General features: G+C 38.7%; 1 protein-coding gene across 1 annotated transcript in view; it reads left to right on the plus strand.

Annotated features, from left to right (window-relative positions):
• Window positions 1-27,396, plus strand: part of TRAPPC12 (trafficking protein particle complex 12) — a 186,363-nt gene that overhangs the window by 11,187 nt on the left and 147,780 nt on the right. The window contains exon 2 of the mRNA XM_006863967.1: window positions 10,937-11,053. Coding sequence (XP_006864029.1) covers window positions 10,937-11,053 — 117 coding nt within the window. The remainder of the gene's footprint in view (window positions 1-10,936; window positions 11,054-27,396) is intronic.

Consider the following 27,396-nt stretch of genomic DNA (forward strand, 5'->3'; position numbering starts at 1 on the left):
AAAAAAAAAAAACCCACAGCCAGACAAAATGAAATAATAGAGAACAGAGGCCCTCCTGAGAATAATGCCCTTAGACTCTCTTTAAACCTAGAACTAAGCCTATACCCTGAGATAACCTCTTAGTGAAATAGCAGAGTGGCACGCAAAATAAAGGATATCATCTGTAAGATTGGTGCTCTACTTAAAAGCCATCAGTAAGAGACCAGAAGGTCAGCAATTACTCAAAAAGGAAAGATGAGAAGATATGAGGCCAAGGAAACTAGAGTTCTGGAAATGGAACAAAGAGAACATAAAGTGAAAGTTGACACGTTGTGATACTATTACACAAATTTTTAAAAAAAGAACCGTGTCCTAAGATTTGTATGATGGCTGTAGATGGCTGTAGAGATGTTACTTCCCCTCTCCAGGTATCCTCATTTGTAAAACAGATTTATTTTCTATATCCCCCACACACACTCTTTATGATTAAGAATTAAATGAGATGCAGTATGTATTTACGTACTACCTCTTCCCAGTTCATGCTGAGGTTGTGTGGTATTTACATATGTGTAGTTCTCTGGGGCTCTGGTAGCATAGTAGTTATGAATTGGGCTGCTAACCTCAAGGTCAGCAGTTTGAAACTACCAGCTGTTCCACGGGAGAAAGATGAGGCATTCTCCTCCTGTAAAGATTTACAGCCTCTGAAACCCTGTTCAGGATTGCTATGAGTCGGAACCGATTCCACGGCACATAACCATCACCATCACTTCTCAGGAGTCCTAATTATGCAGCCAGCACTGTACATGTAAAAGCAGGATGGGTTGTCCATTATGGTCATTTTCAGTGCCCTCTATGGGTCAGGTACTGTGAACACAACTTAACATCTGTTTCCTCTTGGCAGGAGTCTTGTGATGTGTGTGTGATTATGTGAAGCTTAATATTTCTGTATGATAGATACTACAGACCTGCAAAAAAGAAAAAAATGGGAAGGATTGATGACTATTATAATTTAGGATGTAGGAGTGTAAAACTATCAGTTACTATGTGATCTAACTGCATAAACAGAGAAAGCTGAAAATACGAATACAGTGGGTAAAAGATCATAATAGCTTATTTTCCTGTGGTGTAATAGTATCTAGTATGTAGACCAGAGCTGTTGTTAAATGCCATCAAGTCTGTTTTGACTCATAGCACTGTCTGAGGAACAGCTGATGCATTTGAACCTTGTGGTTCAGACCGACCTTGAGGTCTTGTGCTCATCCTACAAAACCAATTGGTGGTGGTTAGGTGCTGTTGAGTTAGTTCCAACTTGTAGCAACCCTGAATAAATAAATGGCTATTTCATTCTCAACAAAGGCCAGATACACTTCTTTACCTTGACATCTTCGAGCCGTCAGGAAAAAGGGAAGAGCCAAGGGACCACAGCAGTCTCCTTTTGAGATGCATCATTTAGCAGTAGCAAATATTGTGTACCAATTAACATCCTGAATTTGGGTATGTGACCATACCGAGCTGCAAAAAAAAAAAAAAGACTATAAAATACAGTTTTTAGGTGGCTGATTACTAACCACAGGGTCTGCAGTTCAAACCCACCATCTGCTCCGTGGGAAAAAGAGGAGGCTTACTGCTCCTATAAAGATTTACAGCCTTGGGAACTCTATACAAGGTTGCTATGAGTCAGAATCGATTCAGTGGCAGGGGTTTGGTTTTTATATTATTGAAAAAAAGGGAAAAGAAATATTGGTGGATGAATATTCATCCCTTCTGCAATGAATGATTCCCTCTGATTCCATAATCCTCAATTGCTGCTTTTAGAACCCTTGCTGGTAACTTAACACCTATTGCTGCATATACAGGTATTACCCACTGTGCAATAGATCTCAAACTCATTTTCTAGTAAATTAAGTTATATAGTTACATGTTTAAACTAGGCAACAGAACTGTTTACATAGGCCCATTATATGACACTAGTATTGTAAAGACTCCTGGTGTTTGGTTGGTTGGTTATGTGCCGTCTCATAGCAACCCTGCATTGGGTTTCAGAGTCTGCAAATCTTTACGGGAGCAGAAAGCCTCATCTTTCTCCCACAGTGCACCTTGTATATTCAAACTGCTGACCTTTCAGCTAGCAACTCAGCTCACAATGCTCTACACTGCTAGGACTCCTTTTGTTATGTATAGGCTCTTTTTTTTTTTTCTTTATGAAGTATCTATTCAAATCTTTTGTCCAACTTTTAAAAATAGGGATATTTGTCTTTTTATTGCGTTTTCTTTTTTAAGGTTTTATTGTGAATTGAGTAATAGTTTACATGGGAGAACATTGGTTTTGCACTCAGTCTATCGTATTTTGTTTCACTGCAATGATTACAATCCCTTCCATGCATCCTTGGCTAGGAGTATTTGCTTCTATTCCCTCTTTTTTTTTTTTTTTTTTTTAATGTACACACAAAAAAAATAGGACCATATAGTCATTTAAATAACCAAAAACATATTCTGGAAGCCAGCCTCCTGGCCACCAGCACACAGCCTTTTTCTTTCCATGTGTCTGGATTCCTTAGCTGCTCTATCTCTAATGCCTTCAACTCTGCCTACATCTCTGATGTTGATATGGTCTCTGGTTAGGGTCCCATGTTCCACTCAGGCTCTTTTCTCTTGATGGTCCTAGGGTCCTCTGTTCCTGGAATGTAAGATTAGCTACCCCCCACAACTTTTATGTCACACAACTTGTACCTTTACAGTTGTGACAATGGCAATTAGTCATGATAACAATTACTCATTATTGCATAGATAGAATCCTATCCCCATCTCCTTTCACCAGACCCATCTAGACAAGATGAAACTATTCATTGGGGAGTCTACGTTCCCCGTAAACTCTGAAACTAGACTCCCTGGCTTGAAAACTTGTAAGCCAGACACTTTGTGCTTTTATAACCCTCCACCCCCACCCCCCATTTCAGGTAGCTAATGTCTAAGTTGCCTGCCCCTGTCAATCCTGCATACAAGAGGGGATAGGCTTGATCCTTGATGTGAATACTCCTTCCCTCTCAGTTGGTATTTTGAGCACTCATTCTATATCATCCATAAGTATAGGTCAAGTTAGTAAATTATAGCAATTTAAACTTGATTCCTTTATCAAATTTCTGTATCTTCCTCAAGTCGAGTTCTGATCATCAAGCCATCAAAGCTAGGTCAAATGGGTACTATCTGAAAGTTTGGACATTCTTGTGCATCTCCCCCACTTCATATAAGTTGAATGCTTCACTCTCAGCTCTAGCCTTCTGTGGCTGGTCATTGTCCATTGGTTACACTTGAGTCCAGTGCTGCTGCTACTGTGTCAATCCATCTCATTGGGGTATTCCTCTTTTTTGCTGACCCTCCATTTTACCAAACATGATATCCTTCTCCAGGGACTGATCCTCTAAGAGTCCTGTGGGTGTGGCCCTGTGGGTTAATACGCCAGACTACAAATTCACTTTGAACCGTGAAGTTAGCAGTTCAAGCTCATCAGTCGCTCCTTAGAATCCCTCTACAAGGTTACTATGGGTCCAAACCGACTCAACAGCACTTCCCAACAATAAATGAGCATTCTGGTTGTACTTCTTCCAACACAAGTTTGTTTCTTAAATACTTCATTTCTTATAAAGTCTTATTCATTATCCGACTTTCACATGTATATGAGGCAGTTGAAAATACCATGACTTGGGTCAGGTGCACCTTAGTCCTCAAACTGACATCTTTGTTCTTGAACACTTTAAAGAGGTCTTATGCAGCAGATTTGACTAATGCAACAAGTTAATTGAATTTCTTGACTTGAGTATTGATAGTAAATACAAGTAAATGAACTCTTTGGCAATTTCAGTCTTTTCTCCACTTTTCATGATTTTATTTATTGGTCCAGTGGTAAGGATTTGGAGAACAAAATCAGATTTACAAACTTACCAAAATACACACACTAAATTCCATTCTCCAATTAGGATTTCTGAACTGTATTTTAACTTTATGGGACCACAGATGTACATGCAGTTAGACGTTGCCCAGACACATTACGGGATGCTTATGGACTGCAAGGTCAGTTTGAAACCCAAGGTCAACTTGAACTGCAAAGTTGGTGGTTAAAGCTCACCAGCTACTCCTCGGAAACCCTATTCAGGGTCTCTATTCGTTGGAACTGACTCAACAGCACTTAACAACAATAACCTGTATTTCATCTCTAGACTTTCTGTTTGGTTCTTTTTATATTTTTTTCTTTCTTCATCATGATCAAGTTTTACTTAAGACCCTTGAGTACATTTATAAGTAGTTCAGGTTGATTTTGAGAAGTCCTTCATCTCTGCAATTTCTGAGTCTATTTAAGCTTCTTAGGGTAAGTTTGCTGTTATTGTTAGTTGTCATCAAGTTGATTCTGACTCATGATCACCCCGTAGGGTTTTCAAGGCTATGACCTTTTGGAAGCAGATTGCCAGATCTGTCTTACAAAGTGCCTCATGGAGGCTTGTAACTACCAAACTTTTGATGAGTAGTTGAGCAGTTCACCATTTACACCACCCAGGGATGCATATGGGTCAATTTAGAGTGGTTTTTAAGGTGACCTTATAGTAATCAACAGTGATTATCCAGCATATTCATGGTATCTTTATGCACTGTCTGATTTCAACTTGAACATCTTTTAGCCCAGCAAGGCTTTGTTGTTCAACACATCTCCATTGTAGTTTCTTCATTTCCTAGAATTTTCCCTACTCTAGGATATATATGCAGCTTAATATTCATCAACAGAAACAAGGGACATTTATGCAGATTTCTGGAGCTCTTTTTCTGTGTAACCCCTTCTGTTCTAGTTCTCAGCCTGTAAAATCTAAAACCATCTCAGCCTCTTCAAATTCCATGTTCACCATGTTCTGCTTGGGATTTCCTTCCTGCATTGTGGTCTAAAAACTAACCTTGTGCTCAAGTGTTCAAATAGGTTTTCCCATTTTCGATGATCACAATCCTTTTCTGCATCTGAAAACAGTTTTTTTTCATATATCTTGCCCAGTATTCTAGCTGTTTACATCTGAATAGTAAGTCCAGTACCAGTTACGCTATGAGGGACAGAAGCAAGAGTCACTACTTCCTGTTTTGTTTAACACCTGCACAAATGAATCTCCTTTCTCTTTTGTAGATCCTTAATCTAAAGAATGACAAAATTGAGAATTGTGATTGAACTAAGGAAGATTTGGAGAGAACAATCCAGAAACAATTTGTACACTCTTAAAGCAGATTTATTTGTTAGAGCAGTCTTTTAAATTGTGAGTCTTCATTATTGTTGCTGCTAGGTGCCATGAAGTCAGTTACACCTCATAACAATCTTATGAAAAACAGAGCAAAGCACTGCCTCCTAGTCCTACGCCATCCTCACATCATTGTGAAGCTTGAGCCCATTGCTGTTGCCAATGTCTCATTCCATATTGTTTGGGGTTTTCCTTTTTTTTTTGCATACCCTCCAAAATAACAATACCGTCTTATGTTCAAACCTCAAGTTTGAGATTTTGTTGTTTTGTTTTATGTGTGGGTGTAGTAAATGTATAGGTAACAAAACATTTAACCATTTCAGCAATCATCACATGTTCACTCCAGTGACATGAATCCTGTTCATCGTGTTTTTCAATCAAGTTTGGGTTTGGCTTTGTTTTTATTTGTTCAGGTGCTTTCACTTTCCCTGGAAGAAAGCAAACATAGTAACTAGAGGATTATACTATCCCAGGATAAATAGCCATGGTTCTCCAGTCTGAAGAATTTACAGAAATGTCAACATGTTGTTGGATTGTTTTGGTCCTGCTGCCTTTTCTATGAAAGTGTTCCACCACCACTTGTTTCTTTAAGTTCACCAGACTGTGAAACTCATACACTTTGAATCATCTGCTTTGAGTTCTGTTTTGTGTTTAGCTATTAAAATCCAAAAAAGGACTACTAAATTATTCCAGCATTGCAGAGGTGGAGCAGGCCCACTAATACCTATTCACTATGAATTAACTAACCACATGCTTTTCCATAAATGCCCTGGACCTGGGGAGAGGAGTGTAATTCTCCATTAATCAGAATGGGAGTGACTTCTTAGATTGTTGACATGTTATCTTCCTCCACATTCCTCTGATCTTGCTTTGGATAAAGTAAGCTTTCAAATAATGTTTTACTGATTTGAGAGAATCCATTGGGTTCTAAGTGAGCCCATTAAAATTGTGACTGACTCCCTGAAAAACCACCAGCGATATAAGCCAGTTGCCTTTGAGTTGATTCCAACTCATGGAGGCCCCATGTGTACAACCATACTAGAATTGTGCTCTGCAATAAGGTTTCAGTGGCTGATTTTGGGGGGAAGCAGATTGTTGTTGTTGTTGTATGCCGTGGAGTTGGTTCCGACTCATAGCAACCCTGTACAGTGTTTCCGAGGCTGTAAATCTTTACAGGAGCAGAAAGCCTCATCTTTCTCCCGTGGAACAGCTGGTAGTTTCGAACTGCTGACCTTGTGGTTCGCAGTCCAATTCATAACCACTATGCTACCAGAGCTCCTTTAGAACCAGATTAGGAGGCCTTTAATCCGAAGCACCTGTGGGGCTTGAGAGAGCCCTCAAACCTTTGGCCTTTTGGTTAGCAGAGTGTGTTAACTATTTATACCACTCAGAGACTTCTGTCAGCATTGTTGTTATATGCCATCAAGCAACTCATAGCAACCGAGGAGTGTCTGGTGGGTTTGAACCGCCAACTTTCAGTTAGCAGTTCAGTGCTTATCCTATAGCATCACAGAAGCAATTATAGCTATCTAAAATTTCCTAGCAGAAAAACAAGCCAGGGATTCCCATGCCCATACTTTGGTAACTGTTGTCAGATATGGAATTATTAAAGATACCATGATTCTATAGTGCCATTAATTGCCTTCAATTTAGTCACACTACACAAGTTAAGATTTCTTCAATGTTTTGTCACATCTTTGGGCTTTCATAAGCAGAATATTTGTTAGTCACATGCATGCTTAAGTCTCAGGTACTTCCTTGGTAACTAAAATGTTAACTAACGGAATTTTAAGAGCAAAAGACGTTTGCAATGTGGCCTAATTAATTGAGAATGCTGCAAGGATGGAGGAGTTAAATTGATCTTCCCTTGCTGGCATTAAGATTTGATTTTGCTCTTGCCTCTTTCGTTTCTCTTCTGGCTCAGATAATGCTCTTTGTCTAATACAAGTTGCTTTCTTGCAAAGCTTTATGGAGCCATATGTCTGAGCTCTTTTTATTTCGCCCTTTAATTATCCCTGCTAGATCAGTTAGCTGTTTTTGTGACTCTGAAGTCATTTTAAGTATTTCACCTTATTCCCTGAAAGCAAAAATTATAAAATTGCTGCATCTAGATCTTTGTCCCAATACAAGAAGATGTGCAGTTTGGCCTCTTTAAGCACCAGGCTTTGCACCCAGGGGAGGAAATAGCTGTGTGACCTAGAGCCACCACAATCCCTACTGCCACAGGCTGTCAGTTCCTTTTTCTCAGTAGAAGGGTGTCAGCATAAAGGGAAAAGGCAGACAATTTCAGCAGCTTTTCTGCATCTCTTGCTGGCATGGTCTATATATTGCTTTTTTCTTCTTCTTCTCTTAGTGTCACCATTTTGGAAAATAGCAGAAGATTGAAATAACCTTTCAAATAGTGGACCTACTTCAGTGCTTTTTATTTCCCCAACAAGAAAAGGAAAACAATAGGAAGGGAACTGGGACAGTTGTGAAGTCTACGCAAGAGACATTTCCAAATTGATTTTCTCTTCATCCTCAGTCACCATTAACTCTCCTGTTGTCCACCTGCAGTAATAGCATTAGCTTTCCTGTAGTTAAAAGGCAGGCTTTTTTGCTAACTGAGATGGAGAGATTTGGGCTTTGTTCCACCCCCTCTTGAGGTTGTCCTAGTTTTTGTTCTCTCAGAGGCTCACTAGGGAGTTCAGAAGACCTCGGGGCTTTTGTGCTTATATTTCTCTGTCAGTAGCCCTCAAGGATGCTCTTGTGCATCGCCCGGCACACCCTGCTGGAAGCTGAGAGCTGCATGTCACAGGAAGGTCAGGCTGACTCTGGGCTGCCTCTGAGCCCTGTCACAGTACATTTCAGTACCCTCAGAGCAGCTGCTCCCCAACCCCAGCACCTTTCCGAGGGAAGTGGTCTCTCCAAAAAGGACATAGATGCTTCAGAGCTCCCTTCGTGTCACAGCTCTTTGTCCTCTTGCCACTCTGACAAATTCCCCTCGGCGCATCAACACCTTTAAGAGGACTGCTTCATTGCCTATGCACTGCTACTTCTCCTTGGCAGGTCAGCCACTCAGCTGTGAGCACAGTGCCTTAGTGAACTACACTTCATGCTGAGACTCAGATGTATTAAGTCTTCAGAGCATTTTCCCGATTCTGAGGAATCCTCCTACAACTTTGTGATATAGCCACCAAAATAGTACTTAAGCCTATGGATCTCTACAGCTTTCTTAGCGCATTAGCATGATGGGACCCTTGTTCCCATATGTCATTAAAACTGGTAAATTCCAACTCTGACATGTTTTACCTTTCTCCACTCACCATGAGGAATTATATTAACTTATCAATGCTAATAGCCTGGGTTTCTTTCTTTGGAGCATACCCATATACCCGTAATTTACATCGGTTTAAGAGATTTTTCCCTGGGTATTCCAGGTCATTGATACATCTCTTCGTTTCCCTGGCCTCCAAAAAGCACCCTCTTTCTCCTTGTTATTGTTGTTGTTAGGTGCCATCGAGTCGATACCAACTCATAGCGACCCTATGCACAGCAGAATGAAACACTACCCAGCCATGGGCCAACTTCACAATTGTTGCCACACTTGAGCCCATTGATGCTGCCATAGTGCCAATCCATCTCGCTGGGGATCTTCCTCTTTTTCTCTGACCTTCTACCTTACCAAACATGATATTCTTCTCCAGCGAATTGTCCCTCCTGCCTATATGTCCAAAGTATGAGAGATGAAGTTTGGCCATCCTGGCCTCCAAGGAACACTCTGGCTGCACTTCTTCCAACACTTCTTCCAACAAAGATCTGTTTGTTCTATTGGCAGCCCATGGCACTTTCAATATTAACCTCCAACACCATAACTCAAAAGCATCAGTTCTTCTACAGTCCTCCTTATTCACTATGTATCTTTCGCATGCATATGAGGTTATTGAAAACAGCATGGCTTGGGTCAGGCACACCTTAGTCCTTAAGCTAACATCTTTGCTCTTCAGCACTTTAAAAAGGTCTTGTGCAGCAGATTTGCCTAATGCAATACATTGTTTGATTTCTTGACTGGTGCTTCCATGAGTGTTGATAGTTGATCCAAGAAGAATGAAGTCCTTGACAGCTTCAGTCTTTTCTCCTACCCAACCACTAATTATGTCTTTTTTTTTTTAAGTTTTTATTGTGAATTATGTGATCGTTTACATGGGAGAACACCAGTTTTACATTCATCCTATCATATTTCATTTCACTGAAATAATTACAGTCCCCTCCATGCATCATCAAACAACCAAAGTGTACACACGCAAACCTGGCCTCCCAGCCATCAGCACACAGCCCCTCTCCCTCCCTGAATCCAGAGTCCCCAGCTGTTCCATCTCTCCACATCATCATCCCTGCCTCCATTTCTAGTGTCATTACTTCTCTGGGTAGGATCCTGCACTCAGCTCTTCTCACTCGATGGTCCCAGGGACCTCCGCTCCTGGACTACAAAACCACTGCCCTCCTTTTGTTACAAAACATCTACCTTTACATTTCCAATCCTCACAGTCAGTCCTGATAGCAATTATTTAATTGTGCCTTTTTAGCCTGGCTACAGATCATGTGGCACTGTGGGTTAATGCGCCAGACTTCAAAGCCGTTTGAACTGCAAGGTTGGCGGTTCAAGCTCACCAGCTGCTCCTTGGAAACCCTGTACAGGGTCGCTATGTATTGGAATTGACTCTACGGCACTTAACAACAACAACAGGCCAATATAAGGAGTCCTGGTAGCAGAATAATTAAATGCTTGTCTGTTTATCAAAAAGTCAGCAGTCTGAACCCATCGACATCTCAGTGGAAGAAAAAAGCTGACCATCTTCTCCCATAAAGACTTTAGACTAGGAAGCTCTATAGGTCCATTCTTGTTCTATAGGGTCACTATGAGTCAGAACTGACTCAACATATCATTAACAACTCAGATCAACATAATGTGTAGAGACAGTTTATGAAATTGAAATGACCCTATTACAAAGTTGATATGCCCCTTCCTCCGTGTGCAATACAAAGCATACCTCTCTCCTAGCTCATGGGAGCAGAGGAAGCGGCTGAGCAAGATTATAAAGTACATTTTGGAAAAGGGCAGCCTTTATTTTGCTTTAGTTTGGAGAGTGAACTTAGTATTGAAAAGAACACTGGCACCGGAATACCAGTGGTACCTTGATTTCCATAGCCCTTGACCCTAAAGGCTTCCATAGCTGTCCAGACAAGCTTGGCAAATTGATATGATTTGAGCCGAACTATTCCTCAGATCTTCCTTCTCTTGCCTGAGCCTGTGCCCCCACATTTTACTCCCCTCAGTTACTAACCAGCTCCTTATCCTCAACAGTGTCACTTCAAACAATTGGGGTCCTCTGTAAAATTCATCACCTAAAGCTACCCTGCTGGCTAAGTTTTGTCTCTTACTTTACGCCTTGCAAAGATTTACTTGACAAAAGTAGTTGGTAAAGCCTATTTTCCCATCAAAATGAAAAGCAATTTTAAAACGAGGCATTTTATTAATAATTGTGGGTACTTAGCTTCTGTTTATTTGAAGTTTTGCTATACTATAATCACTTTTTCTCCTTCAAAAGCCAATGGAGAAAAAAGAAATTTTGGTTAGATATGGGTTCTGGTTAGCTAAGTGTAATTGACATTTTATTGTCTTGACATAGTTTTCTTAACATTCTTTCAAGGGAGATGCAGTTAAAGACTTAATGCTTCGCTTCCTGGGTGAACAAGCTGCAGCAAAAAGACAAGTATTAAATGCCAACTCAGTAGAACAATCTTTTGTTGGATTGAAACAGCTAATTGTAAGTACAAATGTGTTTGATTTTCAGCATTGTTTTTTTGATAAGTCCTGCTTTCCTTCTTAATATTTTCCTTAAAAGTTAATTACTTTGAATATATTATCCAAAGCCCTTGCAAATAAATAGGATTTTGTAGGATTAGATGTTAGTCCTGTGCAGCAAAATTCATCATAGTAACACACTGATCATTTTAAGTCCAATTAGCTAAAAAGCCATTATTTTAGGTGATCAAATTACTTGAAGTGTCATATACATTGATTTCATATGCTTTATCAACTAGAGTGAACTCCTAAGGTGGTGCTGTAAGATCAGGACTGGGCTGCAAACCACAAGGTCGGCAGTTCAAACCCACTAGTTGCTCCTAAGAAACCCTATACAGGGTCGCTATGAGTTGGAACCAACTTGACCACACTTAACAATAACAAACAATAAATAAAAGTCAAATAGAATAAATAGAGATCAGTCGTTTTAATGTTCTTTTTTTTTTTTTAATACTCCATTTAGCATATAAAGTTTATTACTGAATGGGTGAATATTTAAACTTTGTCATGAATTCCATAAATATATTTTTAATGCATTAATACTGAAGCATAGTGCTATGTGTATTGATTTTTTTTCCTAGTGGATTTATAATCCATATGAATGTTTTAATATTGTTTTGCTTTCCTAGATTATTAACGGGAAAATATGGAAGTTTATCATATAATTTCTTTCAGGAATCTTAAAATAACTGTTTGGTAAACTGTCTCAATTTGATAACCACTTCACAAATGGTATCTGCCTTTCCCCAATTTAGAATTACTCATATATTCTAGAATTGGTCCTCCAAGTTCTCCGACACTCCCAGTGTCTTCTGTGTATGGTCAGTGGGAGTGCTTTATTGAGGGGCTTTTAATAATGAAATGCTTGACTTTGGTAGTGAGATATTCCACCATCTTTAAACTAATGCTTTGAAATTCAACCTCTTCCCTAAATGCTTTTCAGTGACATATACGTGTATTTGCTAGCTATTAATTTGCGTGAAAGTGCCATGGACTGCCAAAAGAACCAATAGATCTGTTTTGGAAGAAGTGCAGCCAGAGTGCTCCTTGGAGGCCAGGATGGCTAAGCTTCGTCTCTCCTACTTTGGACATATTGTCCGGAGGAACAATCCCTGTCATGCTTGGTAGGGTGGAGGGTCAGAGAAAAAGAGGAAGACCCCCAACGAGATGGATCAGCCAGGTGGCATCACTGATGGACTCAAGTGTGGCAGCGGTAGTGAGGTTGGCCCAGGATCGGACATTGTTTCGTTCTGCTGTGCATGGGGTCGCTATGAGTCGGTTCCGACTCGATGGCACCTGACAACAATTTGCGTGAACACAGTAAATAAGAAGTATTTATTTCTCAATCTCTGAGAAAGAAAACAAAATTTCTAAGTTTAGTTCTTTTCTTGTTTTTCTCAATTATAATAAATTCTTCTATACTAGCTTCAGGTTTCACCCATTTTAAGCAAGTTTCACTTCCTAAAGATGCATTAGTTAAAGGATTTAAAAGGTTAAATCACAGATGAAGACTGAACTGAGAATTTAAAACTAAAAAAGAAAAGATTTTTTTAAGGATATTTTGGAGAAGCATGAGGTACAATCTCATACTTAGAAAGAATCATCTCTAGTATGATAAAAATCATATGTAAATCACTCAATTATATAAAGACTTTATAGTAAAACTCAGAAAAAAAAAATCCTATTCTGTTCTTCTGACCTCACCCCTACCTTTAACTCACTAACACTATTTGAAAGTTAGGTGTGTAGCCTGTACTAATTCTACCAGAAATTAATGTTTGTAAGGAAAAATGAGTTGTTCTTGATCTTTAACAGCAACACTTAGCAAAATAATAAAATCCTTTTTCATAACTGACTAGTTCTCTTGAAATTAAACCTTCTTGTAATTATGTATAATGTGGTAAGTTCTGTACTACGTTAGAAGCTTTCAAGGGTTCCAGATGCAGTGAGTAGCCACGTGCTTCAGTGACTGGAGTGACTGGAGCTCCTGTTTGGTGGACTTCTCAGCAGTGACAGAGTGCAATTGAAAGTGTTGATAGAGAGGCCTTTCAAATAAGCATAAACAGGGGCACTATTCCACCAGGATTTTCACTCAAGGACAGTACTCACTAGCTTACTGAATTTTTCAAGGTCCTCACCTTTTGATCCTTTACTTTAGTTTTCATATTTTAATGTTCTATTATTGGTAGCTCTCTTGCCTCCTATAAGAACAAAAAGGAGAGAAAAAACGAAAACTGAAAGACTTCCCATTTCCGCTCAAGTTAGTTTCTTCTGTCCTTATGTGTTAATCTTGATTGTTATCTTTCTGTAATCTCTGATCTTTGCCTGGAAAACATTTTTGGCTCTTGTAGTACCTATGGGCTGTTTTTGAGAACACATTGAACATTGGCAAAGCACTTGTAGTAACTTGGATTTTATCCTGACTTCATTAGATATATGAAATGAAAGAAGATGACATGTCACCAGTATCAGTAGCAAATGCTTTAAATTGAGATGGAGGCAAATGCCAGATTTTAAAAATTAAAGATCTGTAATAAATATCATGAGAGCTAGGATTGTGTTTGTGTTGTTTTCCATTGAAGCTCTACAACTTCACACAGTGTCCAGCATGTAAAAGGCATTCAGTTTAAAAAATAATAATAAATAAAGGAATGTTTGAATATAAGGAAGCCAAGGCAGAAAGCTACTCTTTTGAGAAAGAAGTAGAGTCAAAGTGTTGGCTTAAAGAAGTGGAGGATAGTTTTATATATTTATCATGAGGAAGAATCTTACAAAACATGACAGGTGAACTGTACAATCAAGAGTGGAGTTAATTATTGGAGCAGTTCCTAAAGGAGTTGACAAGAAATGAAACCACAAAGAGTTTATTTTGAAGAAATACAAGAAATATTTCTTCCTCTGCTATGAAAGAAATGGAAAGGATTAGAAAGAAACTGAAAGGCATGAGGTAAAAAAGAACAAAATGAAAAGATCTTACGTTAGTGCTATATGTGTGCTCTACCAAGAGGAAAGTATCCAAGTGATTTGCTGGAAGAACAGAAGTGAGGTTAGGCATTTGAGAAAGGTCAAGAAAGTTTGGCATAGCCTCTGAAAAATATGATCATCAATAAGAAATAAGTAACCCATCTGTTAAACAGTAGTAGTGACGGCTCAATTGTTGTTGTTAAGTGCCGTAGAGTTGGTTCCAACTCTTTGTGACCCTGTGTAGGGTTTCTCAGGAGTGGCTGGTGAGTTTGAACCACCGAATTTTTGGTTCAAGCGACCTTGTGGTCAAGTGCTTGTCTGAGGGTAAGAATTTGCAGTAGCTCCAATCAAACCATTTTTTTATTCTTTTTTTGGACTTTGTATAAAAAAATATATATGGTAGTTTAATCCATGTAAAATACAACTCGTTTTTACTTTTTATCACTGAGTGTTTGTGTTTACCACTACTAGAACCGTACAGTTGTAGAATGTTACAGTAGAAAGCATGCCAAAGCATTCTAAAGTAGCATGTTTTCACACTGTTTCAGAAAAGCCTAAAAGGCTGTAAGGGGGAGCCTAAGGATGACAATGACGGGAGGGTGAGCTAAGGAAGGTGACTGGTAGGGCCAGTTTCATGTAAAGCAATTCAGCTGTGTCCATTTTATATGTTAGAATTGCTCTTGAAATTTCTTTATTTGAGAAGTACAAGTATGTGGGGGGTGAGAAGATTTACTATTAAAAGTAAATTTGGAAAACTAATCTAGTCCAATATCCTCACTTTACAGAGTAGAAAACTATAGACTAGAAAGACAGACTTCGAACCAAGTCAGCAACCCAAATATCCTAGCTCCCCAGTTATAGTTCTGTTTCCATTACTCTGTATTTCCTTCTTATTTAATCTGCACAGCTCAGTGAGCACTTACACTTTTTGGTGACATTAGGTGCTCATTGACCACTTTCCACTAAGTGACTTAGTATTTTGAACAGGAATGTACTTTGCAGTTTATTTTCTAGGACTGCATTGTATGCAGAAATGGGATTTACCTTTATAGGAAATTACTGAAAAGATATTTTACATCTGACAGAGTAATCACTAAAACATAATAATAATTTAAGAATAACTTCTTTCAGAAGAATCAGCACGCACAAGGCTCGTATCTATGAGGTTGAGGTTAAAGATATCCCAAATATTGGACATTGCCAAGATACTGTATCTGTCTATAGAGTCCTGATATAACACTGTGGGTTAATGTGCTAGACTGCAAGGTTGATTTGAAATGCAATTTCGATGACTCAAGCTCACAAGTTTCTCCTTGAAAACCCTACACAGGGTTGTTATAAGTCGGAACCAACCAACTCAATGGCACTTAACAATACCAACAGTATTTCTCCATAAGCCTAATATTAATCATCACTCCTCCCGTCAATATTCTTCCTCATGTTCCAGGGTTCCACAGTTTACTGCAGTTCCTCACAGTATTCACAAACTGTCAAATGTCTCACACAGTTGTGGAGGCTAGTAAGTCCCAAATCTGTACTTTGGATGTCAGTTGGGAGGATTCTTCTCACCAAAATAGTTACAGGGCCTGTGGAAGCTGGTGAATCAGGTCAAGTGATAGGCCACAAATTCCTAGACCTCGAGGTCAGGGAGATATGAGCCAGATGCAGGATCGAGAGCAAGAAAACAAACTTTGCCATAGCATTCTATATATTGAATCAGACCACATCCCCAAGGAAACTAAGGGTGGTGATTTGAGTCAGACACTCTGGTAAAGTGGGAACTCAAATATATCCCACTTTAATCCTGTCTCGTTACTATAACACAACTCACTCCAAAATGGAACTATAGCCACAGGCATAGAAGCTAACATTTACAATGCATCACAAAATGGAGGAATATGACTAGAAGGGCCACATTAAGTAAGTAACTATATTGCACATATGAACTGAACTGTGTTTCTTCTACCTTTTTTACTCATTCCATAAACATTAAGCATCTTTTGTTCCATGCAGTGACCATAAAAGTTAGTAAGACATTGCCTCCTGCTTTCATGAAGTTCTGCTTTCTTAACCATTTGTGGAATTTACTCAGATTCAGAAGTACTATGCTAGTACTTTATAAAAATAAGTATACAGTCCAGATTCACAAATTTATTTTTTTACTTTACTTCTCAACTTGAGAGTTTATCCAGTATCTCAACAAAATAAATTGGACTACATTGTTGCTCATTCTAGCACTGAAACTTGGTGTTTCTTTTGTTTTCCCCTACTCTTATTTTCACCTCACAGAAAGAAGCTATTTGTATCAGATCTTAAGCACTAATTCCTTAAATTCTAGTTTTCTAGTAGATGGGAATCTTACGAGCACCAACAACCCTCAGGGATTTTGGGCGGGCCCCGAACTATAATCTTCCAACTTCTCATCCTTACACAACTCAAAAATCCAAACCAGTCCCAGAAGCCATTGCCTCTCTGCACTCCACAGTTTCACTCCAAATTGTGGAAACATTAAATGGTAACCAAAAATATACACGTAAGTATTTCCTTATTGATTAACCAAAAGTAAATGCAAAACCCCAGGCAGGATGCTATCCTATACTAGAAGTAGAATATTAATTTGGAATACAGGCATTTTAACATGCATATATATATGCTTCTGATAGTCTGTGAACCACCTAAAATTGTATGTCCTCAAAATTCTCTTACTCTACAACTTTTATCATATTTTCAGAAGATAGTGCCCTCAAAAAGATTATGTTAACAAATAACACAATACAACTTTAATTTTAGTTGTTGTTCTTAGGTGCCATAGATTAGGTACCAACTCATAGCTAACCGATGCACAACAGAATGAAACACTGCCCAGTCCTGTGACAACCTCACAATCATTGCTCCATTTGAGCTAATTGCTGCTGCCACTGTGCCAATCCATCTCATTGGGGGTCTTCCTCTTTTTCTCCAACCCTCCACTTTACCAAATATGATAGCTTTCTCCAGAGACTGGTCCCTCCTGACACTATGTCTGAAGTATGAGAGACAAAGTCTGGCCATCTCGCTTCCAAGGAGCATTCTGGCTGTACCTCTTCCAATACAGATTAATTTGTTCTTTTGACAGTCCATGGTACTGTTAATATTCTCCTCCAACACCATAACTCAAATGCATCAGTTCTTCTAGTCTTCTTTGTTTACTGTCCAACTTTTGCATGCATATGAGTTTATTGAAAGTACCATGGCTTGTGTCAGGCAACCTTAGTCATTAAACTGATATCTTTGCCCTTAAACACTTTAAAGAGGTCTTGTGCAGTAGATTTGCCACATGCAATACATCATTTAATTTCTTGACTGCTGATTCCTTGAGTGTTGATGGTTGATCAAAGCAAAATGATGTCTTTGGCAGCTCAATCTTTTCTCCATTTATATGAGTTCTGTTTATTGGTCTAGTGGTGAGAATTTTGTTTTCTTTACATTGAGATGCAATCCATATTGAAGGCTGTGGTGTTTGATCTTCATCGATAGGTATTTTAAGTCCTCTTCACTTTCAGCCAACAAGGTTGTATCATCTGCATAGCACAGGTTGTTACTGAGTCTTCCTCAAATCCTGACACCACGTTTTTCTTTATATAATCTAGCTTTTTAAATTATTTGGTAAGCATACAGATTAAGTAAATATAATGAAAGAATACAATACTGTCACAAACCTTTCCTAATTTTAAACCCTTTGGTGTTTCCTTGCTCTGTTTGAACAATTGCCTTTTGGTGTATGTACTTGTTTTTCATGAGCACAATTAAATGTTCCAGAATACTCGTGCTCCGCAATGTTGTGCATAGCTTGTCATGATCCACACAATCAAAAGCCTTTATATAGTCAATAAAGCACAGGTAAACATCTTTCTGGTATTTTCTGCTTTTAGCCAAGATCCATCTGATGTCAGCAGTGATAGCCCTCATTCCACATCATTTTCAGAATCTGGATTGAATCTGTGGAAGTTCTCTGTCAGTGTATGGTTGCAGATGTTTTTGTATTATCGTCAGCAAAATTTTATTTGCATGTAATATTAATGATGTTGTCCGGTTATTTCTGGATTCTATTGGGTCACCTCTCTTTGGAATGGGCACAAATATGGATCTCTTCCAGTAAGTTGACCAGGTAGTTGTCTTCCAAATTTCTTGGCATAGATGAGTGATTGCCTCCAGTACCACATCATTTTGTTGAAATATTTCAATTTACATTCTGTCAATTCCCAGTACCTTGTTCTTTGCCAGTCCCTTCAATGCACCTTAGACTTCTTTCTTCAGTATAACTGGCTCTTGATCATATGCTACCTCTTGAAATGGTTGAACACTGGCCATTTCTTTTTGGTATAGTGACTGTATATCCCCTCCATTTTCTTTTGATGTTTTCTGCCTCATTCGATATTTTGCCTGTCAAATCCTTCAATACTGCAAGTCGAGGTTTGAATATTTTCTTCAGTTCCCTCAGCTTGAGAAATGTTGAGGTGTTCTTCCCTTTTGGTTTTCCAATTCCAAGTCTTTGCACATTTCATTATACTATTTGATTTTGTCCTCTCGAGCTGCCATTTGAAATTTTCTGTCCAGTTCTTTTCCTTCCTCAGATCTTCCATTTGCATTAGCATCTCTGCTGGAGAGCAGGTTTCATATTCTTTTCAGACATCCATTTTGGTCTTTTTCTTCTTTCTTGTCTTCTTAATGACCTTTTGCTTTCTTCCTGTGTGATGTTCTCGATGTCATCCAAAAACTCTTCTGGCCTTCAGTTTTAGTGTTTTATGCGTCAAACCAGTTCCTCAGATGAACTCTAAATTCAGGTGGGACATGTTCAAAGTCATATTTTGATGGACTTGTTTAATTTTCTTCCATTTCATCCTGAACTTACAAATCAGCAATTCATGATCTGTTCTGTAGTCTTCCCCTGGCCTTGTTTTGACTGATTATGTGGAGGTTTTCTACTGTCTCTTTCCACAGATGCAGTCAATTTGATTTCTGTGTATTCTGTCTGGTGAGACCCATTCATATGGTCATCTTTTATGTTGTTTAAAAAAGTTATATGCCGTAAAAGTCATTGGTCTTGCAAAATTCTGCTATGCAATCTCCAGCATCATTTCTATCACCAAAGCCATATACTGATTCTTCCTGTATATTTCCAGCCTTTTTAGCAATTGTCAGTTTACCAAGAATCAATTGACTTTCATTAAGTGAAGTTATTCTAGAGCTATGTTGTTGTTAAGTGCCATCGAGTCGGTTCCGACCCATAGCGACCCTGTATAGGGTTTCCGAAGAGCAGCTGGTGAGCTTGAACCACCGACCTTGTAGTTCAAACAGCTATGAAGTCCAGCGCATTAACCCACAGCGCCACATATGGGTAAATGTTCGAGGGAAAGATGTGAGTACTGTTTTTAAAAAGCAGGGGGCGCCATTTTTTTAAAAAACCAGTGTACTTTATAATTTGTTAATGAAGTTATAATTTGAAAACAATAACTATTTACATAGCCCATCTGAAATTGTTGTGATTCCTATTAGCCTTAATAAAGCAGCTGTGATAAATAATCTTGGCTATTAGACTGTATCTAACATAGAGATGCCTGGTGGTGTAGTGGCTAACCAAAAGGGCTGCAGTGCTCCACCCAGTGGCTCCGTAGGAGAAAGATGTGGCTGTTTGCTTTCACAAAGAGCATAGCCTTGAGAATCATATGAGGGCAGTTCTGCTCCTTTGGTTTGTTTTTGTTGTTGTTGTTTTTGTATTTAAAGTATGATATGAACTAAAAGAAACTCCACACAAATCTATGTATTATTGTTGTTCTTGTTGTTGTTGTTGTTAGGTTCCATTGAGTCAGTACAGACACATAGAAACCCTATGCACAACAGAACAAAGCACTGCCCAGTCCTGGGCCAACCTCACTATTGTTGCCACGCTTGAGCCCATTGATGCTGCCACTTTGCCAATTCATCTCGCTGGGGGTCTTCCTGTTGTTCTCTGACCCTCAACCTTACCAAACATGATATCCCTCTCCAGAGACTAGTCCCTCCTGACAATATATCTGAAGTATGAAAGACAAAGTTTGGCCATCCTGGCCTCCAAGGAGCACTCTGGCTGTACTTCTATGTACTACGTAAAATAATTGTAATAAATGTGTTCTACAGGTTAATGTTTTACTTTCTTATGTTATTTTTAATATTAATAGATATACAATTATCTGATTTTTTTATGAATTAATAAATCTTGAGTCCACTAGAGATTATGTTAACAGTCCTAACAGGAGGGCCTATTTAAGGTGGGAAGTGTATTTTTTAAAAGATCATTACCCTGCCCTGATATGTTAATTGTGTCCTAAAAGAATGTATGTCATCTTTAAGACTGAAAAAGAATTGCTAAATGTATTTTCCAGAGTAATGTCAGAATGTTCTAAAATTGTAATTTACAGGGAAATGAATGTCATAGCTTTTGGAAAAGGACATTTTAATCACTTTAATGGTATCGTATGTAGAGTTAATGATTCCCTTTGAATCTTCAGTAGGGAAAAGTTATGTACATACTATTAGTTATTTAAGTGATTTTTATTGGACTGTTTTTTGATCTTTGGAAATTGTAGAATACCTATGTTCAATTTCTGAAATAGAGTCAATATCTTATATCCTATTTGTTATAAAAATAGTATTTTTATTTATATCTTTTTCTCATATCAAAACTAACTTTATTATGAGAGTTATACATATCTTATATAGTAATTATTAGGTTTTTGTGAAGTTTTTTTCCATAGAATTTAAAGTCTTACATGGTATACTTTAAAATTTAATTTTAAAGATAATTTCTTCACTGGATATTACTGGTATGTAATACTGAAAATGAAGAAGAACTAGCAGGGTGAGAATCAAGAAGGTGGACAACAATGAAATAAAAATATCAACAACAACAAAAATAACTAAGAAAATAATTACAATTTCAAATAATAGGAAGCATATAATCGTTAAGAACTGGTTGCCAAAGTTATATACCACTCTTCTGTAAATAAGAGATTACGGTATTAAGATTATTGTGTTGATTCATTCTGACCCCATCTCTGATTTTCTTCATATCCTCATCTCCTACTCAGCTATCAAGGTAAGACTTTCTAATGCTGTGGAGACAAACTGGAAGGTGATGATGGGTACAGGCCAGCCCTGCTCTCCTTTCCTACAATGTTTCATTAACAGAGAGTCTGTTTTAAGGAGTTCCTTGTGTGACTCTGGTTAATGTGCTGGGCTGCAATGTTGATTTGAACTGAAAGGTCGTTTGTTCAAGCTCTCCAGCTGCTCCTTGGAAACCCTATACAAGCTGTTATGGGTCAGAACCAACTCGACAGCACTTTAAACAACAGCACATGCCTGAAAAACAAAGACTATCAAAACATTGAAGTCTGATTTTCGAACGCTAGTGACATAAACTCCCCACACACACACACGTAATGCATATTTTACATGTGTGTAGTCAAGGAAATGCCCACCATGTCTCTCTAATTAGAAGCCCATACAAAGAGAAAATCTGGAGACAAGTTAAATTGAAATAGTGACTATGTGCATGTCAGAGCAGCATAGCAGTGTGCAGGCCCAGAATGCTTATAATCTTCTCAGTTCCAGCACAGAGGAATTGGGTCAAAAAAAGAATGGGAGTAGTACAGTGTTGGCACAGAAGTACTGATGGGACACTCTAGTGAGCCCAGAAAGATACACCTGTATGGTATGAGCAAAAGAACTGAATTAAATACATCGTGTTGACTCCAGCTCATAGTTACCCTGTAACACATAGTAGAACTAGTCTATAAGGTTTTTGAGGCTGTAAATCTTTATGAAAATAGTATGCCTCTTCTTACTTCCATAGATCAGCTGGTAGTTTCAAACTGCAATCAGTAGAGACATTACAAATTCCAATAAATTCTCATCATTCACAATAGTTACAAATTATATAGTTGCAGCAAACCAAATTAGAAAATACAGAACCAATGCTACTAGGACAAATACAGGGTTAGCCTCTGTACACATTTTCATCACCCGATCAATACATAACCTTACTTTATATGTTTTCACTTTAAGACACCTATTTAGCAATGACTGAGTTGTTTAAAATCAGGAAAGGTATGCATCAAAACTCATATCCTTGTAGCGTACTTATTCAATCCATATGCTAAGCAAGTAATGTGAGAAACTGGAAGAAGAACTTGGCATCAGAATTGGAGAAAGACTCATAAACAGTCTACGATATGCGATGACAAAGCCTTGCTTGCTGAAAGCAAAGAGAACTTGAAATGCCTACTGATGAAGACAACACTACAGTCTTCAGTACTGGTTGCATTCAATGTAAAGAAAATGAAAATCCTCACAACTGGACCAATAAATAATGTTATGATAAATGGAGAAATGATTGAAGTCAAATACTTCAATGTTCTTGGATTCACATTGAATTCTCATGAAAGCAGCTGTCAAGAAATCAAATAATATTTGCCTAAATTACATTAGGCAAATCTGCACAAGGCCGTCTTAAAGTGTTCACGAGCAAAGATATCATTTTGAGGACTAAGGTGCACCTGACCCAAGTCATGGTATTTTCAAGAGCGACCAGTCCCTGGAGAAGGAAACCATGCTTGGATAGGTGGAGGGTTAGCAAAAAAGAAGACAACCTCCAACAAGATGGATTGAAACAGTGGCAGCAACAATAGGCTCAAACTTAACAATGAAAGGTGGCAGTGTTTCATTCTTTTGTGCGCAGGGCTACTATGAGTTGGAGCCATCTCAATGGTACATAACAACAACAACCACCCATCTGTCAGTATGTCATACTGTGGTGTTTTTTATATGGTTGTGATACTGAAAGCTCTACCTCTGGTTTTCAAGTACCAGCAGGATCACCCTTGGTGGACAGGTTTTAGCAGAATTTCCAGACTAAGAGTATTTATTTAGTCTGTCAATCTACTTGTGAAAATTAGCCATTGAAAATCTTGTGGATCATAACAGAACATTGTCCAGCTCACTTCCTTTGGACACATCATCAGAAGGGTTCAATCAATGGGTAGTTAGGAAGGGCAGAGGAGCCCCTAGGTTAAATGAAATGGTGCAACAGTCTTAACAATGAACTTGAACATGCTGGCGAATGTGGTGATGACACAGACCAGGCAGCATTTTGTTTTGAGATATATATATATATATAAGGTTGTGTACCCAGAGGTCTCTTGGGAAAAAAGCCTGGCACTCTACTTCCAAAAAATTAGCCATTGAAACCCTATATACTGTGACACATATGGGGCTAACATGAGTTTAAATTGAATCAGCAGTAACCTGGTTAGTTCATTGGTTTCTTAATAATATTATTAACTCCTTAATATTGAACTTAGAGTCCTGGTGTGGCGCTACAGTATAATGCACGGGATCGCAAGGTCAATTTGAACTGCGAGGTCAGTAGTTCAAAGTCACCAGCTGCTTCTTGGAAACCCTATACCAGGTCACTATGAGTCAGAACTGACTCAACACCACTTAAAAACAATGTTGAACTTAAGACCATTGAATATTGAAATTAAGACACTATATTATATTGATGTAATATTATATTGTGATGTAATATTCTGCTGTGCATGGAGTCGCTATGAGTCGGTTCCGACTCGATGGCACCTGACAACAACAATATTATATTGATATAATATTGAAATTAAGACACTATAATTCATGTCTGAACAAAACTTATATAACACATCTATTTTTTTCCATAAGGTTTTTTATATTTTGGGGGTACTTCTTGCACTTAAAAGTAATAGCACTTCAACACTATGCTTGGAGCCATTTTAAACAGCAAAATCATTAACAGACTCTACAGCACTTAACAACAACAAAAAATGGGCAAAACATTGAATGATGCAGAAAGCATCAAAAGAAGATGGAAGAAATACACAGAGTCACTGTACCAAAAAGAAATGACCAATGTTCCAACCATTTCAAGAGGTAATATATGATCCAGAGCCAAGGCTACTGAAGGAGGAGTCCAAGATGTATTGAAGGGATTCGCAAAGAGCAAGACACCAGGATTAGATGGGATACAAATTGAAGTATTTCAACAAACTGATGCAACACTGGAGGCATTCACTCATGTATGCCAAGAAATTTGAAAGTCAACTACCTGACCAACTATTTGTGCCCGTTCCAAAGAGAGATGTCCCAACAGAATGCAGAAATAATCAGACAATATCATTAATGTCGCATGCAAGTAAAATTTTGCTAACGTAATTAAAAAATGGCTGCAACCATACATTGACAGAGGATCGTTCCAGGTACAGATGAGGATGTGGAATGACAGATAGCATTGCTGACATCAGATGGATCTTGGTTGAAAGCCCAGAATACTAGAAAGATGTTTACCTGTGCTTTATTGACTATGCAAAGGCTTTCGATTATGTGGATCATGGCAAGCTATGGACAATATTGTGAAGAGTGCATATTTCTGGAACACTTAATTGAGCTCATGAGGAAACTGTACATAGACCAAGAGGCAGTTTGTTCAAACAGAACAAGAGAACACCAAATGGTTTATAATTAGGAAAGCTGTATACCAGGATTGTATTCTTTTACCATACTTCTTCAGTCTGTATGCTGAACAGATAATCCAAGAAACTGGATTGTATAAAGAAAAGTTTGGCATCAGGATTGGCAGAAGACAGATGATGCAAGCTGCTTGCTGAAAGGGAAGAGGACTTAAAATATTTACTATTGAAGATAAAAGACCAGAGCTTTCAGTATAGGTTGCATCTCAGTGTAAAGAGAACAAAATTCCTCACCAATGAACCAATAAACAGCATCCATATAAATGGAGAAAAGATTGAAGTTGTCAAAGACTTCATTTTGATCAGATCAACCATCAACACTCATGGAAGCAGCAGTCAGGAAATCAAACAACATATTGCATTAGGCAAATCTGCTGCATAAGACTTCTTTAGGGTGGTAAAGAGCAAAGATGTCAGTTTGAGGACTAAGGTGCACCTGACCTAAGCCATGGTATTTTCAATAATTTCATATGCATGTGAAAGCTGAACAATTAATAAGAAAGACAACAGAATAATTGATGCATTTGAGTTATGGTATTGGAGGAGAATATTAAAAGTACCATAGGATGCCAAAAGAACAAATAGATCTGTGTTGGAAGAAGTGTAGCCAGGGTGCTCCTTGGAAGCTAGGATGGTTTGGTCTCTCATACTTTAGACGTATTGTCAGAGGAGACCAGTCTCTGGAGAATGATACCATATTTGGTAGGGTGGAGGGTCAAAGCAAAAGAAGAAGACCCCAATGAGATTTATTGGCACAGTGGCAGCAGCAATGGGCTCAGGTGTAGTAATGATTATGAGGTTGGCGCAGGACCAGGAGTGTTTCGTTCTATTGTACTTGGGGTCGCTATGAGTTAGTACCAACTCTGTGGCACCTACAGCAGCAACAAGGACCTTGATGTGGCACTGTAGGATAAATCCTGGACTGCTAACCACAAGGTCAGTGGTTCAAACCCACCATCCACCCCTCAAACCCTATACAGGGTCACTATGAGTTGGAACTGACTCTATGGCACTTAACAGCAACAGCCGAGGGGTCTTTTAGAACTTCTTGTTTGTTTTCCAAAATTTCTTTCAACTCATGAAATTAAATACTAAGGAATTAAATACTAAGGAATAAGATTTTATTACATAGGTTGATCTTTTGAGGGCCACTAGAAGGAGCTCTGGTAGCATTGTTGTTATGTGCCATGGAGTCGGTTCTGACTCATAGCGACCCTGTACAGGGTTTCCGAGGCTGTAATGGTTATGAATTGGGCTGCTAATCTCAAGGTCAGCAGTTCAAAACTACCAGTAGTTCCACAGGAGAAAGATGAGGCTTTCTGCTCCCGTAAAGATTTATGGAAACCCTGTACAGGGCTGCTATGGGTCAGAATCTGCTCGACAGCACTTAACAACAACAACAATCATCCTAATGTCTAATATATTTGTGCCCCTCCAAGAACACAAATAGGTTTCACCTTTTAGAGGAAGTCTTGGTGTGGCACTGCTTAAGTACTTGGCTGCTAACCATGAGGTTAGCAGTTAAAACTCACCAGTCACTCCTAAGAAACCCTCTACAGGGTCACTATGAGTTGGAAGGCACTTAACAACATCATCACTGCATGGGGAATGCATGTAGTAAGGGAACTCAGAATAGGAAGATACCACCATGAATTGCAAAGACATCAGTGGCAAGTTAAGATATGAGCTAAGTTGTAAAGGCTAGTAGGAGTCCTGGTGTGGCGCTGTGAGTTAATGCACTGACTGCAAAGCCATTTGAACTGCAAAGTTGGTGGTTCAAGCTTACCAGCTTCTCCTCGGAAACCCTATGCAGGGTTGCTATGGGTTGGAACTGACTCGATGGCACTTCACAACAACAGCAAGATAGCTCTAGTAGCGTAGTGGTTACAAATTGGGCTGCGAATCTTAAGGTCAGCAGTTCAAAAATACCAGCTGTTCTGCAGGAGAAAGATGAGACGTTCTGCTCCCATAAAGATTTACAACTTCGGAAACCCTGTACAGGGTCACTATGAGTCAGAACCGACTCCACGACACATAACCACCACCACCAAGATAAACACTAGACTGCTAACCTCAAGATCATAAGTTCAAACTCACCAGCTGATCCTCTGAAACACTATACAAGGTCTCTGTGAGTTGATGACACTTAACAACAACAAATTTACAGGCTAGTGAAGGAGAAAGCTGAAGAGCTAGTGGTGTTGGTGTGCCGTGGAGTGGTTCTGATTCAGTGATCATGCATAGGGTTTCCAAGGCTGTATATCTTTACAGGAGCAGAAAACCTCATCTCTCTCCCATGGAAAGGCTGGTAGTTTCAAACTATAGACCTTGAAGTTAGCTGCCCAACTCGTAACCACTATACTAGAAGAGCTAGTAGGATGAACAGATGTGGCCAGGTGTGAATGCATGAAGCAGCTGACAGTCTGACTTGAATAAAAGCCTGATTTGTACAAGGAAATGTTAGGAGGAATAAGTTATGTTTTCATCAGAAACAAACTGTACTATCATTTCCAGCTCTTTAAGGTAGCCAATTGACAAACTTCTTTAATCTAAGAATTCAAATTCACTGTTATGTTAAGACTTAAATACATTAATAAGTTGTTTTGACTAGTTTATGTACTTTGTACTTTCTACAGGCCATACTTGAGACCTGATTAGTCAACTTTCATGAAAATGAGGGATCTCTTTTATGCAAGAGTGGCAAATAAGTTGAGGGGTAAAGCGTGAAATGCTGAAAATGAAAGCAGGAACCGCTATAGATATTGGA

The sequence above is a fragment of the Chrysochloris asiatica genome, unplaced genomic scaffold (assembly GCF_000296735.1).
Source record: "Chrysochloris asiatica unplaced genomic scaffold, ChrAsi1.0 scaffold00058, whole genome shotgun sequence".
NCBI classification, from domain to species: domain Eukaryota; kingdom Metazoa; phylum Chordata; class Mammalia; order Afrosoricida; family Chrysochloridae; genus Chrysochloris; species Chrysochloris asiatica.